General features: G+C 42.4%; 1 protein-coding gene and 1 pseudogene across 1 annotated transcript; one reads left to right on the forward strand and one right to left on the reverse strand.

The window, feature by feature from the left end:
• The first annotated feature begins 4,637 nt into the window (after nt 1–4,637).
• On the forward strand, nt 4,638–12,119 carry LOC122072877 (small nuclear ribonucleoprotein SmD3b-like). Its single transcript, XM_042637306.1, has 5 exons — nt 4,638–5,038; nt 5,598–5,650; nt 5,795–5,861; nt 5,949–6,005; nt 11,761–12,119. Exons 1-5 carry the CDS (start codon nt 4,880–4,882, stop codon nt 11,821–11,823), a joined length of 399 nt encoding a protein of 132 aa, XP_042493240.1. The 5' UTR covers nt 4,638–4,879; the 3' UTR covers nt 11,824–12,119.
• Nucleotides 12,120–14,185: 2,066 nt separating this feature from the next.
• The window catches only part of LOC122072629, a 147,836-nt pseudogene continuing 134,466 nt past the window's right edge, over nt 14,186–27,555 (reverse strand).

Consider the following 27,555-nt stretch of genomic DNA (forward strand, 5'->3'; position numbering starts at 1 on the left):
CTCTCCAAGGGAAAAAGAAAAGTGCCCCACAAATGGACCCCCACACTATATAACTAGAAGAAAAACGGTACGACTACCCGAGCATTAACGGCGCCGTCACGTCACCGAGTACCAACCCTCGAGGTTTGTGCCTGAACGGACCTAACCGAAGCTCCTTACCTCGGTTGGGAGTTCAGGCCAAGGCCGAATGGATCTGACCGAAGGTCCTTACCTCGGTTGGGAGTTCAGGCCAAGGCCGAACAGACCTGACCGAAGGTCCTTTCCTCGGTTGGGAGTTCAGGCCAAGGCCAAACAGATCTGATCGAAGGTCCTTACCTCGGTTGGGAGTTCAGGCCAAGGTCGAACGGACTTGACCGAAGGTCCTTGCCTCCGTTGGGAGTTCAGGCCAAGGCCGAACGGACCTGACCGAAGGTCCTTACCTCGATCGACGTCTTGGACAAGGCTGAGCCAAACTGACCGAAGGTCCTACCTTGGTCGGGGCTCGAGCAAGGCCGAGCCGAATTGACCAAAGGTCCTTTCCTCGGTTGGGAGTTCAGGCCAAGGCCGAACGGACCTGACCGAAGGTCCTTTTCTCGGTTGGGAGTTCAGGCCAAGGCCAAACGGACCTGATCGAAGGTCTTTGCCTCGGTTGGGAGTTCAGGCCAAGGCCAAATGGACCTGACCGAAGGTCCTTTCCTCGGTTGGGAGTTCAGGCCAAGGCCGAACGGACCTGACCGAAGGTCCTTGCCCCGGTTGGGAGTTCAGGCCAAGGCCAAACGGACCTGACCGAAAGTCCTTTCCTCGGTTGGGAGTTCAGGCCAAGGCCGAACGGACCTGACCGAAGGTCCTTGCCTCGGTTGGGAGTTCAGGCCAAGGCCAAACGGACCTGACCAAAAGTCCTTACCTCAGTCGGGGTCTCGGACAAGCCCGAGCCGAACTGACCGAAGGTCCCACCTCTGTCGGGGCTCGGGCAAGGTCGAGCTGAACTGACTGAAGGTCCTTACCTCGGTTGGGAGTTCAGGCCAAGGCCAAACGGACCTGACCGAAGGTCCTTGCCTCGGTTGAGAGTTCAGGCCAAGGCCGAATGGACCTGACCGAAGGTCCTTTCCTCGGTTGGGAGTTTAGGCCAACGCCGAACGGACCTGACCGAAGGTCCTTACCTCGGTTGGGAGTTCAGGCCAAGGCCTAACGGACCTGATTGAAAGTCCTATCTCGGTCGGGTCTCGACAAGGCCGAGCCGAACTGACCGAAGGTCCTTACCTTGGTTGGGAGTTCAGGCCAAGGCCGAACGGACCTGACCGAAGGTCCTCACCTCGACTGGGGGCTCAAGCCAAGGCCGAGCGGACTTGACCGAAGGTCCCCACCTCGGTCAGGGGCTCGAGTAAGGCCGAACCGAACTGATCGAAGATCTTCACATCGGCTGACCGAAGGTCTCGGTCGCAAGTAGAACTAAAGCCGAAGCCGAAGGAATAAGGCCGAAGGGAAAAAAAAAAAAAAAAAAAGAGAAAAGATGACGAAAAATTTGATTACTCTCACAGGAAGAGTCTCCTGGCGGGAGTAAGGGGGCTCTTGATATGACCAAATTGATTGCCCAGTTGGGTAAGGACACGCGTCGCCCACCTGGACACGCGTCGCCCACCTGGACACGTGTCACCCACCAGATAGAGGCTGCAAGGACTCTACCACGTTAACTTCGTGAAGAGAATATTCCTCGTGAAGGGGATAGGACGTATTTGAGTAGAACTATAAAAGGAAAAGAGGTGGACCCGAGGAGGACTCCTCCAAGGAAATGGAAAACCCTAAACCCTAAGAGCTATATAAGAGGGCCTGAGAGGAAGGAAGAAGTTAAGCATCAATACCCACACCATTACTCCTGTAAAAAAAAAAACTATGCGGCCGATCTCTAACTTGAGCGTCGGAGGACTAACCCCAGACAAAGCTCCAGGCCTCTGCCGTCTGTGCTTGTGCCAGATCCGCTCATAAGGATTTTCGGCAGCAACACCACTTGATGGCACTAGCTGATTGAAAAGTAGTTCTAGAGAAGATGAAAATATCATCTACAAAACAAATGTGAATTGTAAACGGAGTTGAGCAAAACTGACGAGGAAAGAGACTGCTAATGTGGGCTTCTACTTCTAGCAGATCCGACAAAATTTGCGTAGCAATCTTGTGTTCATCTATTAGATGTCTAATGACCTTCTTAAGATCTTCCATTTCGCGTCTTTCCAGTAATGATAGTACTAATACCACCCATATGCCTTAGTGCAGTGTTCATGTGTAATCTCTCTCTCTCTCTTCTTTGGTTCTTTTGGAAATTAACGAGAAACTTTTCTTTTAGAAAAATTTTAGATGATGCTGCATGGCCATCTTGCATTCGATCAAGTAAGGGTGGGGTGATTTTGATACAATCTAGGGACCCACTCTGATTACTAAAACATGAATTAGGGTGAATCGAGAATTAGATGGGACCAATTCCAATTTGAATTGGGTGGAATCATTGATTTAATTTCAATTCCTTAAACCATGGTTGAGTCTAATATCATATCATATGACAACAACTCAGTCTTGACCCAACTAACTAGGGTCAGCTATGTAGATTCTTGTCTCCATTGGTTGCAAGGAGAATTAAAGGGAGGGAAAATGGTAATTTTAAAATAAAAATAAATAAAATTTTGTAATCAGTACTCCATATGACTATCACTAAGTCCAAATTATTCCATCCGTGGTTATTAAATTTAATTTCACTTTGCATCCAAAAACCCCTTTGCTATAAAATACAAAAATAAGAAGGGCATGTAAAATATATCTTTACTTAATAAGATGAAAATTTTAAAGGAAAACATTTTACGTGATGAGTTTCCTTGGTGCTCAAACATATGGAGGAGAAATAACTAGTCCGCCTCCAATAAAAACGATGTTTTTATGGACGCTTTCTTGTGCGCTCAAATTAGCCCTCGCGCACGTGCAGGAAATGCACTCCCCCATAAAAAACATTTCCCAAAATTTTAATTAACTTCTAAATTATGTGGAGTAATGATTACAAAAGTTTTGTTTTGTTTTGTTTTTTGTTTTTTTGTTTTTTGTTTTTTTTTTTTAAGTTTGACCATACATAGCCTATACTATCCTCATAAGGGTTCGGTAAAAAATAGATGAAATTTATAGTCTTGGAGACTGGAGAGTAGAGGTGTTAAGCGGTCGGGCTTGGCCGGGTTCGACCAATTTCTAGGGCTGCACCGTAAATGCTTGTTTATTTAAATAGGCTTAGATAGGGTGGACATGGTACAATTAATAATCGGGTTGGTCAGTCAATCAGTCAATCTCGGGCTTTAATCGGGCTGCCATAAACAGGCCTTAACCGGGCTACAGACTTATTTAACTTTGAACAAGTCTTCTTTAAAATTGGTCTCTTAAATGGATTTGAAGGAGAATACCAATAAAATAAGGTAGAGATGGGCATATGAAAGAAAAATCCCATAGTTTAAATGGATTAAGCCAAAGATGAGCATAACAAGTAAGTTACTAAGGTACTTGATATTTAACCCATGAAACTCAAAATCAATTAAACTATGTTTGTGCAACCCAAGTTTAGCAAGTTCAAATCAATTAAACTATGCTTGGAAAAGATGAATGTTCAGAAAACAATCACCACCATCTCAACTGTACATATCACAGTAGCCTTATAACTAAATACAAGTAGTATTAAAAAAATATATATATACAGGTAGTACTAAAGGTGTCGGACTTCACGCTTTGGAATTGTCTATCCAATTGTCTTCCCACTTAATCCTTATTCATTCACCGTCTCATCCCTGTGAACCCTTCCTGTTGCCTTTGCCCTTTGGGTGACGAAGGTATCCCTCATCTTTTCTTCTCTTACCCCTTCTCCTCCCTTATTTGGAAATCGGTCATTTCCAAATGCTGGCCCAATCATAGACACATCCTCCCTTCGATAGAGAATGCATTTGGATAGACATGACATTTGCTGACCCTTCCATTTGTGCCACAGTGAGAACGTTGGCTTTCTGCGCTACTAATGGACCCCCAAATCTAGATCTCCGGACATAATTTGGAAAGCTATCTATTTCAATGTTACCTCTAAAGCATAGAATCTTCATGCCCTTCGCCTCCACCCCATCCCCTTTACCCAGAAAAATTTCCACATCATCACATCTTGAAACCTCTAGGTTGACCTTATTCACCCTCCTTGAGCTAGCTGATGGTTACTGTTCTCCTCCCTCTCTCCTCCCCTTCCCTTTTTCTGGTTGTTATTGCTGCAACAATGCTGCTTTGTTTGTTTTCGCTGTCGCTTTGAGCTTTTCTTTTGTGTTTCCCCTTGGGTAGACTTTTCCTTGTTGGCTTAAGCCTGCCCACCCCCTTTTCCCTCAGTATATTCTTCCCCTCTTTGTTATGAATTATTTTACATCAAAAAAAAAAAAGGTGTCGGACTAAGTTGGAGTTAAAGGAGTTGGTTCAAGTCAGACATATAAATCTGTGGAGCCGATCGGCTAGGTTGTTGTACTGCATACTACCTGTTTATTGAGTCTGATATGTTTATTAATGGAATTGATTTAAATCGGGCCATAAACGTTGCGGGTTTGATCGGGCCTACCGATGCAGTCCTGAATTTAAACCCCTACTGGGAGGGTATTTTGTTTTGGCAAAATAATTGAGAGGGACTGAGGGAATTGAAACCCGCATAGCCTGACCAACCCTTTTAATCGAATCGTTGGACCGTTTCAGCTTGCACTTTATAGTGTAATTGTCCTTTTGATTATCCATAAGCGATCGTTCGGTAGTTAGTTTGGGTTAGGGCTGGTAAGGTTTTGTAGAGACGGGAAAAAACAAGGAAAAACCAGGGAGAGAGTAGTAGTGTAGAAAGGAGGGAACAAAGGGGAAAGCCATGAGTCGGAGCTTGGGAATTCCCGTAAAGCTACTTCATGAAGCAGCAGGCCATATAGTCACAGTTGAGCTCAAGAGCGGTGAGCTCTACAGAGGAAGCATGATCGAATGCGAAGATAACTGGAATTGCCAACTTGAAAATATCACTTGCACAGCCAAGGTACTTACTACCCCTTCCTTCTCTGTCTGTTTTGAATGTCTTTACTAGGGTTTTTCCTATGTTCTATCCTTCCTTCATACAAAGCAAGCTTTGGTTTACAGAATAGCATGAATAAACTCTAGATGAACATGTCAAATCCTAATCAGAGACTAAACATCTTAAACCCTGATGACAGTTGGGTATTGTCTTGTAAATCACTTTAGTATGGGGAGTTAGATAAACGAATAACTTTCAATTTGTGTGAGGTGGGGGGGGGGGGCTTCTTGTTCTTTCTTGGTAAGCACAGGGTGCAATGGGTATGGGTATTTTCAGTGATATGTGTCGCAGTAGTTGGAAAACGGACAATCTGCGAAGGAGAAGATGATTACCCTCTTCCCTCTAGGTATATTTTATGCAACTCTGGCTCCAAATTTTTTGGACACATCTCCCTCTACCCTAATTTTGGATCTTCTCAACACTGCTATATATTGTCAGTACTCTTTCTATCAGACTATGGAGTTATTCTTTTCATTTGTTTTAAGACTTATAGTTTGTAGCTGATGCCATGGACTGTCTGTAGGATGGGAAGGTCTCACAACTTGAGCATGTTTTCATCAGAGGTAGCAAGGTCAGGTAATTTAATTATTTATCATATGATAACATTTATTTGTTCATGATTTGATTGCAATTGAACCACCCCAGAGGCAGAAGCAAAGGTAACTAGGATGGAGCAAAATTCATACCTTTCAAACTAATTTGAGTGAAAAATTCCATCAGGTTTATGGTCATACCTGACATGCTAAAGAATGCTCCAATGTTCAAGCGGCTTGATGCTAGAATCAAGGTACTTACGTCACGCTCATGAGTCATGATTGATTTTCATATATGTCAAAGTTCTGTTCTTCTCAACTATCTCTCTTTGCTCTTACAGGGGAAGGGCTCAGCTCTTGGAGTTGGTCGTGGTCGTGCTGTTGCAATGCGGGCCAGGGTAAGTTAATTTTTTTATTCAAACATTTTTAGTCTGCTGTGCCAGCATCCTTATGAGACAGACATCATGGACCTTGGGTTCTCCTGGTAGGTATCCCAGAACCCCATGTAATCTAAATCACTTGACAATACCATAAACCCAAATGCAAGTTGATTTGTGATAATGCGAAAGGGAGGGGATGTTTAAGGATTAAGTAGAGAGGTTTTGTGGATGGCAACTAACTGATGGAGGAGCGCTTCCATGGATTGACCTGACCCATTGGGGAACCTAGAGCAAGAACTGTGTCCATATTTGAGTCTTTGGTCTAGAGGATTTTAGGAATTTATTTTATTTAGGAGGGTAATGTCTTTATTTTATTTTCTTCTATGTATTTTAGAAAGATGGATATGTTTGCAAGTTTTGGAATTTATTTTTGGTTAGGAATCTTAGGAGCTTGTTACTTTATTAAAAAAAAAAAATATATATATATATATATATTATTTATTTGCTTGTAATACAACAACTTAGTTAGTTGAGTTTGAAAAGAATGGAATTGTGAGTGTTTGGTTGAAAGCCAAGGTGGCTGGTGCGATCCTCCGTCCCTTCTCCTTCCTTGTGAACTCTCTCTCTTCTTCTACCTTCTTCCTTGTTTCCTTCTATTCGTTGGTTTCATCCAATTTTGGTACTGTTATTTCTTCCCTACTATCTGCGGTAATCTTGGGTTGAGTATGGATTGTTAGAAGTCTTCATTTTCAAATCCGTTGGGCCTGAAACGCTGGGAACGCTGGGAATACGTTTCCTATCCCAGGACGACTTAGCCTATAGAGATTGGGGCTAAACCGAGTGGAGGATTAGGAGATATGAGCCCTTTCTTGAAGCTGTTACTTTCCCTCTGCCCAGAACAGTTTCAGATATTTATTAGTAATTGTTTGTTGATGATTTGATCTGTTACGTGTTGCATTCAAGAGGTCTAAGGGTTAGGAACCTGATCCCAAATTTTCATCTTGATTGTGGTTGACATGACTGAGATATAGGTCCTGAAACCAAACCAGGTTTTCCGCTGGTTCTGTTGAATCGTGAGGAAGAAGATGACCTTCTTTCTCTACGATTTGTTTCTTCTTTGGTAATTTCACCCCAGCTTCCATAATTATCTCTTCCATAAACCCTTCCAAGTCTGCCCTTATTCAATAAATCTAATTCCTCCGTCCCTTCCTCTATTTAGCTACCAAGTTGCCCCTTAAATATTCTGGTTTATTTCAAGTTTGCCACTCCTTCCTTATAACTTTGGTATTTGGTATTCGGTATTCGGTATTCGGGTGGGTCCATAAGTGTTGACCGGGGTTCTGCATCACTGACTGGCAAAAATGGTGGGTTGGCACCTAAATCTGCCACATGGCAGATCAGTTGAAGATGAAATTTTATGTGTAGGCATACCTCAAGATCCCCTGCCAGCAATGATGCGGATCCGGGGTTACAATAATCTGATTTGGATTGCTGATGGGCCTGCATGAATAATACAAAACTCAATTAAGAAGTGAATGGTGATTTTGTAAATAAAGAGAATCTTAAATGGTCAAGTTGGTAGTCTAAATGGGTATTGGGATATGATGGAAATAGGATTTATTGTAAGGGAACAAGCTTGGAATAAATACAAAATAAAGGTTGGAGATAAATAAGAAGGGAAGAAGGGGTATTTGTGGAAGTGTAATGAAATAAGTAAAAGAGAAACAAATCGTAGAGGAAGAAAGTCATCTTTTTTCTCACGACTCAACAGAACCAGTGGAAGACTTAGTTTGATTATGAAGGTATATCTCTTCCATAATAACTCCAATCAAGATGCACCTTAGGATTAGAATGTAAGCCGAAGACCTTTTGAATGCAACACATAGCAGACCAAATATTGACCCATAAAACAATAAAAAATCTCTGAAACTGTTATGGCGAAATGAACAGTACAGCTTGGAACTCACCTTTGCAATCCACAACTCTGATCAGATCTGGTGTTCAACTTCAGCAGGATGGGTTGCCCTAAGGTAAGGTCTCACCCCACAAATCTGAGTAGAGAAGATGGATCAAGGGAGATTGATCCAACTTTGTGGGGCTGCTGGTGGTATTTAGAAAACAGAGTGACAGTTAAACTTAATAGAATAGAAATAAAGAAAGGAAAGGAATAAGTAGTAACAGATTGATGGGGAAGGGTACACGACCTTGCTATGCCATTGTACCATTCGGGTAACAATAAAAAAACTCAAATTTTCATTCTCAAATCTGAAAATAAAATGTTGATTACATGAATATTAAAGGATAAACTTAAGAAGACTCCCTACTCTAAAACTGAAACAAAATGGGACACTACTTTGGACTCTAAACTGAATTAAAACTTTGATTCAAACTCTATCGTTACTAGACTATTAAAGCTAAAATAGAAAATTACAAGAAAAATCAAACTAATAAAGACCCTAATAAATAAATAAATTAAATATCCTACTGAACCCAAAAATCAATTGGACCCGGTTTGTCTCGGTCTAAATTTCCAGAAGGGTCAGTCCGGTTCAGCCACGAATCTGCATCACACAAAGTCCATGGCAACCAAAGAGGGTGCTCGAGGCAGGGTGCATGTACATGCACAAGGGGTTGTGCCATTAGATGGGAGGGTAAATGGCTGAATTTGAAGCTGAAATTTTACTTGTTGCAAGACAGAATTGCCACATCATTCTTCCATTTAGCATAACAAATGTTCTCATCCACTGATTTTGTTCCTGGGTTTCTGACCACAAAAATTTTCATGTTCAGTAAATAATTTAGGGGAAATTACCTAGATCCACTAGATAAGGTAATTTAATACAAGATAAGAAGGTCTAAAGTTTATTTTACATTCATTAGTTTCAAGTTTAAAAATATTTACTTAATCCCCGAAGTTAATTATTGTTCATGGGGATCAAGAAAAAGTAAAAGCAAACTTCCTAAAATAACCTAATCTCTTGGACACAAGAGAATAATTACTCTCCTGCAATGTTAGGTAACTAACAAGTAGCATATGTAAAACCGGCAACCTCTTCCTCTAATCTCTCATATATATTTTTTTTCTTTTTAACCACAATTAAGTGGGACTCACTAATTGTTACATTTTCCCTTTCTTCCTGGTATCTTCATCTTCTCCTTCTGGAACTGCTTTGCTTCCCGGTTCCTAAGGCTCAATCTCAAAGCCTCGTACACTGATTCTAATTGATTCAGACCGATTCCAATCAAATCTGGATCTGGATCTGGCGATCCAGCTATGGTTTCTGATCTTCAGAAGCTTGGGGCCGTGAGAGTTCAACAACACTCGTTAACGATTTCCCAGTGAATCCAAAAACTATAAACCAACCGTACCCACCACAGTGATTCAGTTAATCTACTGGGATGTTTAGTATTTGAACTTATTACCAGGAAAACCTGCTAATGTATTCAGAACGAATTCAATAAAAGTTTTATCCAGAAGAATTGAACAAGAACTAGTAGTTATCACTCAAATCTCTCAATCCCTGATTTAAAGATTGAAATTTTGATGAATTTTATTGATATTGAGAATAAATTCCATCAAAATTACCCAGAAGAATTGAATAAGAAGACCTTGAAATCATTCAATCTCTCAATCAATAAGATTTAATAAGTGAAAAAGGGGTAAATATCACTTTGATAAAACCCTTCTTCTCAAACAATGATTTTTTCTTTCTTTGTTTCCTTCAGTGGTATTGAGTCATACAATAATGGAATAAAGAATGAAATAACTAGTGTCGACCCCCACAACATTCACACCGGAACTACCCAACCTGGGCGAGACATTGAGAGCCATGTCTTTCCCGGTGGTGGTGGCACCACTGTCGCTATGAGAGAGGTTGTCTTGGTGGTGGTGGTGGTTGTCTTCAGGGTTGGACGGAGGGTGGTAGTACATCCTGGTTGCCTGAGGACAGTGAGAATGGAAGTGAGCTACAATCCTCACCCCAGCGTCTATCATCGCCCCATACTTCCCCATCTCTCTCTCTCTCTCTCTCTCTCTCTCTCTCTCTCTCTCTCTCTGTTTCTGCTGCTAATGTATTTTCTTCTGAAAGGTAACAATACTATAAAGAAAAGAAGAAATTAAGGAAGAGAAGTAAATAAAAACAAATCAAAGAGGGAAGGAATAAGATCTGTTAGATCTTAGAACACATCCCATGTATCAGCGCCCATGAGCTAGCCTTAGGGATGGGGAAGCAAAGCTGTTCCAGAAGGAGAAGACGGAGATACGAGGAAGAAAGGAAAAAGGTAACAATTAGTGGGTCCCACTTAGTTGTGGTTTAAAAAAAAAAAATAGAGATCAGACAAAGATGTTGTCGGCTTTACATATGCTACTTGTCAGCTACCTAACGTTGCAGGAGAGTAATTATTCTCCTGTGTCTAGGAGATGAGATTATTTTAGGAAGTTTGCTTTTATTTTTTCTTGGACCCCATGAACAATAACTAACTTCGGGGATTAAGTAAATATTTTTAAACTTGAAATGAATAAATGTAAAATAAACTTTAGACCTTCTTATCTTGTAATAAATTATCTTATCTAGTGGATCTAGGTAATTTCCCCAATAATTCATTGCTTGTTATGCAAGAAAAGAGAAGGATTTTTAGCTTTGACCAATAGAATGAAGGTTGCCAGTAAATCTTTGATGAGTTTAAAGAAGGTGAAAAAAATTAATTACCAAATGGATGGGAAACCTATTTTGTTTGTTAAAAATTTGGAAATCTAATGTATAAGCTGACTAAAAACACCTAATAAAGAGAATTTATCTCTATATATGTTTTCTTTAATATATATATATATATATATCTGACTGTCTTGTAAGAAGTCATTATTTCTATTTATTTCATAGTACATCCTTTCTTAAATCAACTGATCAAATCATAAGACAGCATGATTGAGACATGTCACCACTTGATTACATCATTTAGTTACTTGATCTATGCTCTTTCTTTCCTGTGTAGAGTGTATCACATCATGCTTGTTCTCTTAGTGTGAAAGAACATCCAATTATGTTATGCACCATATTACATTGGCCAAAGATGAAGCTCATGTATTTCATGAAGCTGAGTCCATAGAGCCAGTGAACTAGATAATATGCCAAAAAATTGATTTAAAAAAAAAAAAAAACCATCCATCCGTGGTTACTCTCATATGTATGTACCATATTAACCCTGTTTGCAAATTTTGTTTGGTCTGTACAGTTTGTACTAGCCTACTATTCCATGAAATGTTGCCTAATTTGATTAAACAATTGCTAAAACGGTTTGTGCTTTGAAGATGTTTTCATTACTCGAGTACATATTTTTCAGAGGACTTGAAGGTTTGCTTCATTAATGGGATTTTTTTTTTTTAAGCCAAATCAGTTTTGATTAATGAGCATAGTGAATACAATAAAGATTAGTTGGTTTTATCTTTTATTTGGAGTGATTTTATTCATATCAGCGTAGTGATTCTTGAGATAGCCTTTTATAGTAATTTGATCCTCACCCCTGGAGCTTTTGGATTTTTTGTTTTCCAGAAAAAAATAAAAATTGCCCTAAGGATTATTCATAGTAAATATTTGTTTTACCGTATGAACAAAGACATGCTTGCAAGAAGAATTGCTATTCTGCACTTTGGATCCTCTGTTGGATAGGTCATCTGAGTGCAAGCCGGAGGGCCCAAGAACCATGATTAGTCTTGTAACATTGTAATTTGATTGTGGGACTGACATGTTTGCTTGCCGTGTTCTGTCTGCTGCAGGCTCAGGCTGCTGGACGTGGCGGTGCTCCAGGTAGGGGTGTTGTGCCACCTGTACGGAGGTAATCTGTTATTCGAAGAGGGATTTTGGCTACTTACTCGATAGGGAGTTCAGTTCTCACAAGTATTCCATCTTCGATGGCCTAGGGAGAGGTGGTGCAATAAAATGGTTTATTCTGAGTGGATGTCATCTGATTTTCACCTGATAATTATCTCCTTAAGATTCATCTGAAACCAATGGTTATCTAAATTTTGGTTGCACCACTTGTTTTAGCCTGTGTACCAATAGAATGTTCTAGACACTCCGTTGAATTGTTCATGGAATGGTTTACTGGTATAAAGTTGAAATTGTCTGGACCGAACATTCTCCTCTTTTTTTTTTTTTTTTTTCCATTGGACCAAGCATGTTATTTTATATACATTCAAAATTAAATAAAGGGAAAAGGTTGGCCATGCTTGCAAGATTACTTGGGCATAAAATATAATAAGTTCTATTGGCCGGTTGATGAAAGAGAAAGGATTTCATCCGTTTGTAAATGTTGTTTTACATAAGTTGTCCTACTTTGCCATTCTACAGTCCTACCGTTGCCCTTACTCTCTGTCTCCTCCGGCTCCTTTACCCTCCCACAAATTCATCGAACCCTGCTGCCCATACCTCTCTCTCTCTCTCATCTTTCCTCTACATATGTCTCCTACCCACCCGCATATTTATTAGAGAAGAACATAAAAATCTGAGAGTTGGAACTCTAATCAAGTTGGAACTCTAATCAAGTTGGAAAACAGAGAGAGGGAGCAAATCTGAAATCTTGAAGGGTTTTCCCTTTAAAGAAATCTGGGAAGTTTTAATTACGTTTTAGTTAATCCAAATCATGCCTTTGGGTTCAAGGATTGGGTCGTTCATCATCCAAATAGATAACGATTTGGTGTAATCTGCAATTTGAAAGGTTTTGTTAGCTTCATAGAATAGCATATTATGGGTCACTACTTGGTGGAAGGGCAAATCTGCTGAAAGAAAACCATCCACAACTCTCCAGCGGGACCCTACATCATGTGATGATCATAGAAAGCAATACAATGCCATCAAAGCTTTCATCTCTCAAAAAATTATACCCTAACTAGAGCAATTGCGTCCTCAACAACTCGAAGTCGAGGAACGTCAATAATTTAGTCCGTTAACAAAGCAGCGTTGATACAGGGAGATCGAGGCGAAAAGAGGTTCTAGGAGGGGCTGATCGGCAGAGGAGAAAGGGGAGAGATTAGATGTCTCAAAAGTCAAAAGTCAGGTTGAGCAATGTCGCAAGTCGGCTGTAGGAGAGCCCGTTGATAGAAAGAGGGAAGAGAAAGGGTATAGCAGCAGTGGAATTAGGTTTGGATATTTTCCTTCGATCTGACGGTTTTTCTTATATTGATAAAATCTTACGGCTAAAATCATGCTAGCATCTAAGATTCCAAGGTAACCCGGTAGTGTAATGCTAGCATCTAAGATGCTAAGATTCCAAGGTAACCCGGTAGTGTACTCTTAGAAAAAAAACACCAATTGCGGCTTTGTTGTGGAGGGTATTAATTGTTGAACATTTTTGCCAAGTTCTCATGGATTGGCAAATAGTGGTCTTATTGGCTGAGCTAACTCAGATCCCTGAATCAAGCGCCTAAATCTTGTGAGAAAAATGGCATTTTTTTTTTCTGTGGGTATAAATGTCAGTATACCCGTATGGGGAAGTGTTTCTTGTGGGAGGAATATAGTTCCTATGTGTGCATGAAGGTCAATGGAAATGCACCCGCAGAAATCTCATTTTCCATTGGAGGAGGGGGGTCGGGCTGGTCATGTGTCTTGGGGCAGGCCACCCTCCCCCACAGAAATCTCATTTTTCCCGTATGACCTAGGTGTGTCTGCATGTTTGTCTTCTCACAATGCCTTGCGGTTTTCCCAATTGGAATGGGTTGGGAGCCTGTAACATTTGTCCGAGTAAATTCTATGGGTTTTATCAAGTATTGGGGGAATGATGTTTCCCTCGTTATTCTTAATAGGTCATGAGACCAAAATGGAAAATTAGGTACACAATAACCCAGGCAGGAGCAGCCTAATTTCACAGCCATGGGGCAGTGGTGGGAAACATAATTGAGTCCCTGAAGGCTGAAGGTGTGGGTACTGAAAGATGTTTCAGCCCAGTTCTAAAGTTGGGGGATGTTGAACCTCTTAAAAATTGATGCAAGATTAATCCCAGATCAAAATGTAGCAACATTGGACTAAGCTGAGTGGCACCTACTTATAGAACCGTTGGTGATTGGGTTATATACAGGAATATATCACTGTAAGATTATACTGAAAAAGGTAGTACCACTGTAGAATGCACCGAATCACAAACTGCTTGGGTGATTAATGAATGTCGCGTCTATGAAAATGACCATATTTACTGCACAACTGAACTAGAAAACAAATGCTGATGTGGCAACAACCATCCAATAAATCAGGCAATGCTGCTACTTGTTTCCAGTTGGTCTATGCTTTTTAGATGTGCAACGTACCCGAGAATGAAAACTCGAAATGTAATTCTTGAGGCTGTCAAACAACAATATCCTGATGGGCAAAGTTCTGAAATCCACAAACATCGAATGACTCGTCATAAATAATAACAGAAAAACACATGAATTATTTACTCACCATTTGAACAATCCAATTACAGCTTCCAATGGAGTTTGGAGCCAGAAGAATCATACAGCCTGTACACATTCCATTGGAGGGCACTTGTGCCATTTGCTCAAACACCACCAAAAAAGCAGATAAGGTTCATTAAGGCTCACTCTAGCATCACTCAGAAGAGAATCTTTCCCAGCTGTAGTTTCAAATACTGGTCAGGTGGGGGCACGCAATCACTTATTTGACCAAGATCTGATATATTCCTAATTCCATGTTACCGCTGTCATGCGTTCTTGTCCATTCACCATCTCTCCGAAAAACTAATCTTTGATGTCCCATCTTTGCCCAAAGATTTGATATCCCCCATAGTTTTGATCACTGCTACTTTCTCCTCCACTCTCAGTACTGCTGATGTTTACTTTTCTCTGGCGGCGTTTCTTTGATTTGGTTACCCCACTATCACTAACACTGCCATTCAGGAGAGGGTCATCAATCCCACGGATTACTCTTTGTGTAGGTGATGACGAAATGCAACTATCATCTCTAGTTCTTTTCTCCTTTTCATGTTTCTTTATGTTTTGAGATATCTTGTGTAATTTCTCATTGAACTGTGTAATCCCCTTTTCCATCGGTTCCACAGCATGGTTTACTGTGAACTTGACATCATTTACAATCTGTAAAGAAGAATTCACATTCTTGTTAAGCTATTATTTCATTAGAAGCAGGATATGAAAAACAAGGATAATATGAGAAAACAATGCAGCACCAAGTGAATATTGCTATTCTTTGATGTCAAATTCCAGTTACCCCCCCCCCCCCCCAACCAGGCCAAAATAAAGGATCAATTTCAATTCTTGTAGTTCATATACAATGGAAACAGAAATTTTGTGGCGAATTTGACCAAAATTATATTAATACTCATATACCTTCAGTTTATTCCAGTGATTAGACCAAAATTAATTGTTTCAATTTCAGTGCCAATTGAAACCAAAATATGTCGATTTAATCTGAAGCCATTTCTTACCATTGGCTTAAGATGAATTATGGGATGTCCAGGTGTCTCATGAGTCTAAGCTATGGGCAAAGGGGATTTGTAGCAACATATTTGCAGCAGCAATTAGTTAGTAAATCAGCTTGACAAGTTATTGACTGCAGAGAGATGAAGTGGATGAGCTCTTGCCAAACCAACTACTGCTTGTCTTACATTCACAAAACTTCATACTGATTTCTTGGGGTGGGGATAATAATTAATTTCAACCATCAATCCCTAAATTAAACTGATTTGTTTAATTTTCCCCCCTTGCTGTTAATGAAAATTGTTCCCCCCCCCCCACCACACACACACACACAGGAATCAATTTCATTTTAGTTCTGGTCCCACAGGTGTTGATTGGTTGAATGCCTAGGCATCTCCTGGGCACCTTGATTCAAAATGTTTGGCACCATGTTGCAGATATCCATAGCATGCAGAAGCCTCTGGGTGTCTTAGAACAGTTCCTCTTGGCCCAAATAAAATAATATTATCGAGGAAGTGATGCAACATTGAAGAGAGTGTTGCACATCAGCCCACAATTTGGGGATTTAGTTTGTGTGGTTTATTGGTGGTTCAGTTCATTAGTTGAACTAGCCTGGTTTAATTTAGGGAAAATTACAAAATTACCCAGTTTTGGGTTTGCCTTTACCAAATTACCCACTCTGAGTTTATCTTTACCAAAATACCCACTCTTGAAACAGTATCCTATTCTCATTCTCATTTTTTTGTGACATTTTTACCCTTAGCTCCACCTTCCCTTCTCCTGCCCCTGATTCCTTGCTCAGCCTTGCAACCCCATGCTGCTGGTGTTGGAGGAGAAGTCGGTACCAGATGAGACGGTGGATGCAGTGGAGGAGAGTAGAAATCGATAGAGGGCCCGAGCACTGGAGAATCAGATTTGGGAAAGGGAGAGTTGGATCCTCCGCTTTCAAGGGAAGGGGCTGGTGTTGGGCAATGAAGAAGAAACGGTACAGGATCAAGCCCCACCCTCCGCTGCATTTCCTCCCCCCCCCCCCACCCAGGGTTGACAAAATCTGAGGCCGCCTTCGGCATGAACGACATCCAGTACCTTCTTCTAAGATTTAGTTTGCTCACCTGTTATCCCTTGAACATTCGGGAACCTAGTCTGCAATCCTCATGCCCCCACCCCAGGGTTGACAAAATCTGAGGCTGCCTTCGGCATGAACAACATCCAGTACTTTCTTCCAAGATTTGGTTGCTCACCTGTGTAGATCCCTGGAACATGCGGGAACCTGGTCACAACCCACTCACACCACTTTCTGATGTTTGACTTCATGATTCAATAATATCTAAATTTATTAATCGGTTAATTTCATCCTTCGGGTACTGAAAACTCTGGAATTATTGAGATGATATAAAGTAGCAGAGAATTGGTTGATGATCATAATGAAGATAAGGAAATTACCCACTAGCAGTAGAAGGTGGTGCCATTGGTGATGAAGAACTAGAGTTCGCGCCGAAGAGCAGTTCGGAGCTTTTCAAAGATGGAAATCACAGCATATCATGATTCCCACATCGGAGTTTGTTTGAAGCGAGAAGGAAGAGGGCGTGTCAGCAAAGAGGATTGTAACGTGGCCGGAGAGGATAGTCATCGAGTCTACCATCGACTAGCAAGAGAAGGATGGGGTAGCAGGGGATGGAGGGGCTGGGAAGACGGGTAGGTGTAGGATCAGGGGTAAAAATGTCAAATAATGTAGGTAAGGGAGGGAGAGACTGATGTAGGGGGTTCCTAGGTGACTATGTTTCCTACAAGGTTAACTAGCCAAGTAGGGTAGACTCAAGGGGCTTGGGTTGGACAGGGTAAGGGAAGCTCAACAAACAAGATTGACATGCAAGTAAAGTGAAATTAATGAATAATGTAGCAATGAACAATAATCGTCTAAGCATAAACGCACATAAACTCACTCAAGTTTCAAGTGGGAATATGGGGTAGGGAACATGGCAGCAACTATGTGTTAAGTTTAGCACGAGTCTACCAAGACATTAAGCAAACTAAGTAAACCAAACAATGCCTAAAATCAACCAACTAATGAAAGGTAAAACAACAGAAGTTTCTTTAGGGAAAACAATAAGTATTGGCTTAAAAAAAGAAAAGGTCGATGTTCAGATTTCAGTGGGGACTAATGGAGGTAATGGGAGGCCAATGAATGCAGAACAGGGGGGGTTCTTTACTTACTTCCTTGTTGTTTGAGGTCTGAGGAGAAGAGAAGAACTTGAGGTCCTCCAAGATAAAGAGTTGCAGCCCACCCTACTTGATAAAGAACAGCAGTCCACAGCAGTCCTGATTGTTGGAGAAGTTCCAGCAGCAACCCAGTTGTGGGTTTTCTCGATGGAGATAATCTCTAATGATGGTGAATAATTTCTGCAATAGAGCAGCAGCTACAGGGAAGACAGAAAACAGAAAAGAGAGGGGTGAAGGTCGAGAAAGGGAGAAGGAGAATGGGAGAGAGAGCTGTGAGAGATGAGAAGAGGGAGAGGGCAGTGAGAGAGAATTCGTAGGGGGATTTGGGGGGGCTGTTTTGCCTTCAATAATCTTCATTCATTGAATTAGAACCTTGGCCAATGGCCTTACATAAATAAGAGGCTAATTACTAAAAAGAAAAGATTATTCTAGGAATGCTATGTCATAAACAAAGAAACTTTCTAAAAAGAAATCAATAGGATAATTACTTAGTTTCCTAATTAACTTAAAGACTCAAATAAAAAAAATTATAGGAAATAAAACTAATAAACTATCAGATTTGGTGGGGGCCACACAATCTTGGCAAAGTTTGGAAGGAGAGGACTTGATCCAGCGCTAGAAAGGCTGGATCAAGCCTTCCTTTCTTCTTCTTTCTTCTTCTTCCTTCTTCTAATCCTCCAACCACAAAGAAGGTTGGGTCTTCTTCTTTCTTCTGCTATACGTCTTGATGTCCCCATCAGAGACACTGTAGTGGATAGTTTTGTAAACCCAAAACTCGATATTGTATAACTTTGTTAAGTGAAACATACAGTGGATAATTTAGTAAAGGTAAACTCAAAAGTAGGTAATCTTGTAATTTTCCCTTTAATTTGTGTCTTTTTTTAATTCTTAGGAGACAAGTGTTAGCTGTTAGTTTCCTTTTTTCGTATTTCTAATTTAGTTATTAGAAAACTCTTGTACTAGAAGAATCGATTGGAGGTTTCCTTTTCTGAAACCAGCCAATTGTTAGGCTGCCTCCCCTCCCCATTATTCATTTATAAATGAAGCAAGGAGGCTTCCAAAGCTCCTATGATTTTACTAACTAATTGCTGCTGCCACTGTTACTTCTCTTTCTGAGATTTACTTTGTGTTTGATCGAAGTGATGGACTGGTGTGGAGGTCCTATCCTCTATTGATTCCTCTTCCATAGTCTTCCAAATTGTTATTGCTGCTTCAATCATCACAGGTATTTGGATCTTGTTCTTTTCTCAGTTCTGCCCAGAATTTCCTGAGTTACTTGTGTATCAATCCATAGCTCTCTAGAGCAACCCAGCTACCCCCTTGGGCTGCCCTTTTGATCAAACCATCCCTCACTTAAGGTGCTGCTCAATCCAATTTCCAGGCCTCTCTGCCCTGTGGTCAGTGTGATATAAGAAAATTGTCAATTCTGGACCCCAACAAATAAAAATTAGTTTTTTACTTTAATAGTGCTCAGAAGTTTCAATCTGTTAAGAATGTTAGGAAGAACTTTATTCAATTTTCCCCATCATTTTGGCTGGTACTATAATAATTATACACTTTTGATATACTTAAGCATGCCATGTTTTATTTACAGAATGTATCTTCCAAAAGGTGTATGGGTCTCTTAGTACTTTCCAGGTTTAATATGCTGCCAGGTCCATGTCTGAATCAGACAAGTTGCAACCATTCAATGCTTACAGTTTAGTGCACAGTTACCATAAAACATGACTTTTACAGTTGATCAATGGATGGCTTAAATTTTCTGAGGTAATTCAATCACGCTAACAAGATATAATATGGATGAGTAAGAAAACTTACATATTCACCACCTCCGATGACAACATCCCGAAAGCTCTCTTATGGTCATTCCACTCTTAACATCAGGATCAGGCTGGGGCAGTCGTAACTTTGTGGGGCGCTCGCTGTCCCTGACCTCATCAGGATCAAGAGGGTCCACAGATGCATAGTCTCCAAGAACAGAAACAGTTCCCTTAACACGATCTCCCATTTGCTCATATGGCTTGGCTGGGAAGACATAAAGGTGAACAATAGAAGCAACTGCCATCTGTGCTGGAAGAACAAATTAACCAATTAAACTTAGTTATTGTGCATCAGGGTCGCAACATGGATAAATTCAAGATGCATAGAAATTACATATAAAAAGGTATATAATGAAGAAATTCTGACTGTAAAAGCCTCCTCGTAACCAACCAGCCATGATTCTCATCTAACTGGACTTTTAGAGTCAAAGTTCTATTTGTCTTATCTAGGACTCTACCCTGGACTAACACATCATTTTCTAGACTTGTGGGGAAATGAAATGGATAATTTTGATATACACATACATACAATAGATGAACCTCTAGATTTCCAGTGTAGAAGGTACTGTTGTCCACACCATCCCAATTTCCCAACATGCATCCCACAAATCCCTCTGACTAATAGCCATTTTAATTTTAAAATTTCCAATTAACAAGACGAGAGAAAAATAAATTTCCCTTAGTGAGACGATTCCAGGTTCAATAACCTTGATTATGGGTCTATGGCCCACCAATGAGCAAATAGATCAATATTAAAGGATCAGTGGCAATTTTGTAAATTTTAAGAACAGTTTAGGGTCTTTTGAGAAAGAAACAGAGGCAGGGAAGAAAAGGTAATCAATATGAGGTAGAAGGTTGTTTCTGAAACCTAAAGCAGAGAAGGGAATAAAATATAAATGAACTGAGAAGGTTAGGGATTTTGCACAAATAAGAAATAATTCTGGCGTTATGTTTTTCATCTCCAACCTCACCGCACAAACAGCAGGCCAGTGGTAACCCAAATCACTTTCAGACGAGATAGCTCATTCATGTGAACTTTGTTCAGCCTGAAATTTTAGCGCAAACTTACTAACCCTCAGCTCTCTTAATAGTGCCCAATAGAAGATCCAAACAAAGTACCAGAAACAAGATAAAGTTATTCTGAACTGAAACTAGAAAGGGGGAAACTGTTAGAATCAGTCACAAAGAATGATTCAGTTCTCAACTCTGGGAGAAGTGTCCAATTTGCACATGCTGAATCACCCCTAGGTAGTGATCTATATTCCATATTTTGAGACAGAAGTAAGTAATGAGAGAAATTGAACTCTCTTGCTGGTTGAACTTTTGCTAGAACAGATCATTGCTCATCAGTAAAAAGGGAAGCAAGTTAATAGAAATAAAAGAACAGAAATAGAAGGAAGATGAACACGGAATAAGTAAGAAGAACAAAGGGATGGAGTTTAGAAGAGATCAGACCTGAGAATCCAGGGTTGAACAGAAGAAAGATTAACACAGCCACATATGTGCAGTGCAACAACTCAAATAAATTCATTCAAAGCCAATCCAAATATTATGATGGATTGCATGCATATTTAAAGATTTGTAACATAAACTCAATCTATTCAAACTCAATGACTGAAATAGAAACGAACTCCACATCTGTATCTAACAACTGTATCGACATGAATAAAATAATAAAAGGAAATACAAAGCTACCCCTAATTAAAACTAGTGAATCCGAAGTCTCCTTTGGCCAACAAACAAGAATTCCATCATTGAACGTATGATACAACAAGATTCTACACCCTTGCCCTCCCCTGAACCCATGCCCTCCCCTGCTTCGCCGGCTATTGCCGAGACCCCCTCCATTGAACCTGCCTCTCAGCCCTCCTCTTCCCACCTTCCCTCCCCTCCTCTTGACCAACGCTGCTGGAGCTCTGTAGTCTCCTCTCCCTACCCATCCTCCTCCCTGCCTCCCTCCTCCGGCCATTCTCTTTTCTTCCATCGTCCCTCCTCCCTTAACTCCATTCCTGTTGGTCTCTATCCCCTGGGTCTCCTGGAATCCGAGATTAGCAAGTGGAAGAATTTTGTTATCGGCTCCTTCCTAGGTAGTCGTCCTCCCTTTGCCGTGGTTAAGTCTTCTCTCACCAACCAATGGCGTCCTTCGAGTCCCCTCTCTTTTTTCATGCTTGACAATGGTATTTTCATTTTCAACTTCTCCTCCTCCTTTGACAATGGTATGTGGGCAAGAAACCAATCTTCCTCCGACAATTGGACGAACACACCTCCTTCTGCCGTTGATGGTGGCCTATGGTATGTGGGCAAGAAATTAATCTTCCTCTGGCAATGGGACGAACACACCTCCTTTTGCCGTTCGGAACCTACCTCCATTCCTCTTTGGCTCTCTCTCCCCAACCTTCCCCTCCACTTTTGGTGTGTCAAGGGCCTTAGCATCATCGGCTCCATCACTGGCAAGCCTCTCTACTCGGACAAGCATATGAAGGCAATGGATCGTCTCTCCTTTGCCAGGATTTGCATAGAGGTTTCGACAAACCAGGTACTCCCCTCCACGGTTACCATAATTGATGAAGAAGGCTTCTCCTTTGAACGGGAGGTTAAAAATGATTGGATTCCCCCTCTTTGTACTACTTGCAAATGCTTTGGGCACTCCACAGTGCTTTGTAAAAAAAAATGGAGAAAAAAATAAAAATCCAAATATTGCAGTGATTAGGGAATCCATCGAGTATTCCTCCGATGTTCCTTCGATGTTTGGTTCCGTCGCCCCTCCGGCTAACTCTGTGCTAGACGATATGCATCCAGATTTCTTACTAAGATCCAACTTCCTAAGAAAAAACTCTCAAGAAGGAAACGCGACCGAAATTCCAGACCTCCGGTGACTTCTGCCGTTAACACGACTACTTTGCTTTGATCCACTGATCCGACAAATTACCCTGAAGATAACAATCAGTTTTCTTGCTTGGCTTGTACTATTGGATCGTCTGATGCCCTAGCCCTGTCATCTCACCCCTCCTCTTGCCTTCGCTCTGACATTCTACTTGTCTTCCTCCTCTCCTGCCCTTGCCTGCGACTTCTCTGCCTCGGGTATTGTTCCTCGTCTTCCCCCTTCTGTCCCCTCTGTTTCTGACCTTCCTCCTCTTCTCCCTCCCCTCCTCCCCGCTTTTGGCGTCGAGCTCTCATTGTAACCCTTTTGACTCCTCTAGCCTTCCTTCTTTATTCTCTTCTTCCAAACCAACCCTTCCAGTCCAGCCCCCTTCTCCCTTCATTCCTCTTAACCAATTTCTCCCGGTCCAACTATTATCCAAGTTCTCAAAATTTCCTTCAAACCACCCGCTCTACCCGGGTAATCTTTATTACCCGGGGGTGGATACGTCCTCCCTATCCGACCCGACCATCTCCTCATCCATCCCTGTTGACCCGACCCCCCTCCATCCTCCATCCTCCTCCCTCTCACCAGACCTAGTCTTCCCCCCTCTCCCTCTCCTATCCATACCCATCTCCCTAACCCATCTTCTTCCTCACTCGCCTCCTTCCTTGGTGCAGGCCTTCGTGTAGACTCCCCAACCCTATCTCCCAACCCCTCTACCGCTAGGACTTCTTCCCCTACGATCCCTCTTGCCTACTTTGCCTCTCTGGACGACGCCTGCCTCTCCCCTGTGGCTTCTTCTGCTATCGCCATGGCCATCACCGCCCCTGTTATCGCTCGTCTCCATCATCGACTCCCCCTGCTTGACTGTGTTGGCTACTACTTTGCCGCTCTCCATTGTGCCTTCGCCAGGTCCCTCTATTGTTGTCAATCCCCTTAAAGAGGCCCTGCTCCCCTTTGCCTTGGAAGGTGACAGCTCCACCTCTTCGTCACTTGCTATCTTCATCTCTACTGGCATGCCTGGTCCAGCAGATACACTACCTAGCCTCCCGTTGGGCCCTGCCACATTTGTTGAGCTCCACTCAGCTCCCCTGCCTCCCTACGCCTTAGAAGGTGTCAGCTCAGACTCGTCTCTGTCCACTCAGCCGCATTTGCACTGGTTGGCCCTTGCAATCGATGTCACCATTGCTACTGCACTCTTTCCTGGCCCCTTGCCAACCTTGCCCGAGTCAGTTAGGACTTCAACTATGATTGTGGGTGCTCCTCACCCTGGTCCCCATCACTTGGAGTCCTCTTCTGGGAATCTCTCTAGTCCTCTTGCTGACTTGGCCTATACTAAGGCCCCCATCCGAAGTGCTTCAACTGCCCTCAAGAAGGTCTTGTCAGCCCATCCCCGTCCCAAAGGTCTTTCAATCCACAAAACCTCCACCATTACCCTACCCTCCCCCCTTAAGGAGTACTCCCGCCGGGCCAAACCCAAATCTGGCTCCCTCACTTGCTTTGTTAAGCCTTGGATGCCCATCAACACCTTTTCCAAATGATCCCTTGGACTATCTGGAACGTCAGAGTTCTCAATTCCTCTGCCAAATAAGCCTCCATCCGCTCCCGTATTAAGTTGTCCAAAGCTATCATTTGTTGTCTCTTGGAAACCCGTGTTCTGCAAGCAAATGCTTCCCGTATTACTGCCCATATTGCCCCATCCTAGTCCTCTACTTCCAACTACGCCCACTCCCCTAATGGGCGAATTTGGATCCTCTGGAATCCTCTATCAACATCTCTCATTGCCTTTTCCTCCCTTTTCCTTCTCCCACCTCGGGATCCCCCCTCTCTTTCTTTTTGGCAGTCTATGCCCACAACTATCCTCCTAAGATGTCCTCCTAAGAGACTTCCCCTTTGGTCTGACCTCCTCTCCTTCTCCTCCACCCACTCTTCTCTTGGGGCATCAGAGGAGATTTCAATGTAATCCAGGCCTCCCATGAGAAACTTGGAGGTGTCCCCATTGATCCTCTGTCCTCAGAATCTTTTAATGAATGCATTGAGGAGATTGGGATGGAGGACCTTAGATGGTCCGGCTCAAAATTCACCTGGCATAATCGCCGTGACGAGCCTGATCATGTAGCCTACAAGTTGGATTGTCTTCTTGTCAATGAAGCCTGGCTCACCTCCTTCCCTGCTTCCCATGCCACTTTTGACCTTCTTGGCATTTCCGATCACTCTTCCATCTCCCTCTTTGTCCTACCCCTTCCTCCTTTGGGCCTAAACCATTCAAATTCTTCAATATGTGGTCCCTCCATAATGACTTCTTCCCCTAGGTTTGAGAAACCTGGGCCACCCCTATTGTTGTCTCCACTTCTCCCCTCTTAACCTTTGCAAAAAAGTTAGAGTGTCAAGATGGCTCTTGAAGCCTAGAACCTTTCCACCTTTGGTAACATTTCTACTTAAGTTTCCTCCTGTCAAAGAAACTTGACTTCATTCAATCCAGGCTTTGGCTAGACCCCCTTAATTCTTTTTGGGCCAATGAAGAACAGATAGTTGCTCTAGATCTCTTTTATCGCCGTGCCCAAGAAGAATCTTTCCTCCAGCGAGAAATCCAAGATCAAGTGGCTCGAGCTTGGAGATTCCAATTCGGTTTATTTTCATCACTCTCTTAAAACCAGAACCAATTCCAAATCCATTCTCAAACTCATCTCTCGCTTTGGCTTTGAGCTCCTCTCCCCCTGACATCAAAGCGGAAGCTGCCTCCTACTTTGATGACCTTTTTCACCCCCTTCCTCATCCATCTCCCCCTACCCTTCCCCTTAACATCCTCAATAAATTCATTCCCTATCACCTTCTTCCCTCCATGCCATCCCCTCTGATGATAAAAGTCTTTCTGCTATCCTCCACCATAAGTCCAATACGGCTTCGGGTCCTGATGGCTTCAACATGGGATTCTTCTCCTTATGATGGCACATCATCCATGATGACCTCATTTTTGCTATTCGAAGCTTCTTCCTCAACCGCTCCCAAATCTTTGGCATCAATCACTCCTTTCTTTGCCTCATCCCTAAGAAAGAGGGTGCTCCATTCATGTTTGATTTCAGGCCTATCTCCCTCTGCAATCTTCTCTACAAATTCATTGCTAAAATCCTAGCCAACAGGATCCAAAAGGTCATTGTCTCCCTCGTTAGCTCAAATCAATCTGCCTTTATTGCCGGTAGAAGTATCTCTGACAACATCATCCTTTGCCATGAGATCGTCAGAGGCTTCAATCGTAAGTCCCACTCTCCTTCTTCCCTTCTCAAGATTGACATCCACAAGGCCTTTGACTCAATCCGCTGGGATTTCATTTCTTCTGTCCTCCTTTAAATGCCCTTCCTCCCTTCTTTTGTCCACTGGATCATCTCCTACATCTCCACCCCTGCTTCTCTGTCCTCATTAATGGCAATCCTACGAGCTACTTTTCTTCTTCTGTGGGCATCCGACAAGGTTGCCCACTCTCCCCTTTCCTCTTCTGTCTAGCCCTTAAAGTCCTCTCCCGATTAATCCAATCATCCACCGACCAACACCTTATCTCTCCCATCCCCAAATGTATATCTCTTATGCTTACCCACTTTGCTTTTGCTAATGATCTTCTCTAAAGCTGACCCTTCTTCCAATTCTAACATCATGGCCTCTCTCCATCTTTTTGAATCCCTCTCTAGTCTAAAAATCAATCTCCTCAAATCCAACCTGTTTCTCTCTGGGGTCTCTGATGCCTGTCAAGCCCATCTCCTTGCCATCTATGGGTTCTCTCTAGGAACCCTCCATGTTAGATATCTTGGTCTCCCTCTCTTATCCTCCCGTCTCTCTTTCCATCATTGTTCCCCCATCCTTGACTCCATCAGGAAGAAGCTTCAACTCTGGAAGGCAAGCTTCTCTCCTATGCTGGTCGTCTTGTCCTTATCCAATCCGTTCTCCGATCTCTCTTTACTGGATTGGTATCTTCTCTCTCCCTGTCTCCCCCTCCAAAGCCATTGACTCTCTCCTTTGTGCCTTCCTTCGGAAAGGTACTGATGCCACTAGATTCCTTCACCCCATGAGTTGGACCAATGTCTGTCAACCTAAAGCTGAAGGAGGTCTAGGCCTCCGTAAAATCAAAGATGTCAACTCCTCTGCCATCCTCAAACTCATTTGGAAGATTGTCTCCAGGAAGGGCAGCATCTGGGTCTCTTGGGTCTATTATGTTCCCCATAAAAATGACTCCCTTTGGCCTGCCCCTACCCCCAGATGCCTCCTGGATCTAGAGGAACATTCTCAAATCTAGGCCCCTCGCCCTTCCTGCTATCTTATACACTATTTGTCACACCCCGTTCTCACAGAACCGGGCCAGTGACCGGGTTAACACCGGTTAACCCAAAACTGCCAGGATCATCTGATATTGTATTCCACCACAGCATACACACAACTAATATAAGCTCATCAGGTCAGCGGAAGACTAAGTCTTACCTGTGAATAATCCCACAATACTAGACACCCGAATTGTGATACAATATTTATATACATGTGGGCCCGAAGGCATGATATTTACACAATAAAAGTACAATTCATATATCAAGTATGTAAAGGAAACCATCAAAATAATCAGAGTACACAGCTCGGCTCGGCAACAAGGCTAGAGCTCAGCTCGGCATCAAGGGTTGAGCCCAGCTCGGCATCACATAGTAGAGCTCAGCTCGGCCTCAGAAGTGGAGCTCAGCACGGCCTCAGAACTGCGGTCCCGCAGCACAACTCTCACACGAGCAATCAGTGCCGTGCTCTAACTCCTCAGGAGTCCACCAGTCCTCTTCAGGAAACTCGACTGTGGGACCCACCCCGTGCTCCTCAGATGTATGACCTGCAAAATCATCTAAAAAGGGGGTACCCGTGGGATGAGCTCACTAGCTCAGTAAGTGGTAAGATGGTCCACACAGCAGTCCACACATCAAAACACAATCATATGCACTACATGCCATGCAATACATTTTAAATCACATCCACCTAAGCAACATTACTAAGTCTTCGGTTTTAGTGCTACTACAGCCACAGTGCGCGTATTCTCCGGGTACGAGCCGCGAACTCCATCCCGCGATACGCCTATAGGGCTGTCGGAGAAAGCCCACCGTGAGTACTCGGAAAAGTAAAGACAATGCCGTCCACCGGCTCTCAACAGAAATGTAAATGACTTAATTTAAAGGTGCTGACTCCAGCAATTTAAAAGCAGTACGATTGGCCCTCTTGAAT

This window comes from Macadamia integrifolia, chromosome 3 (genome assembly GCF_013358625.1).
Source record: "Macadamia integrifolia cultivar HAES 741 chromosome 3, SCU_Mint_v3, whole genome shotgun sequence".
Lineage (NCBI taxonomy): Eukaryota > Viridiplantae > Streptophyta > Magnoliopsida > Proteales > Proteaceae > Macadamia > Macadamia integrifolia.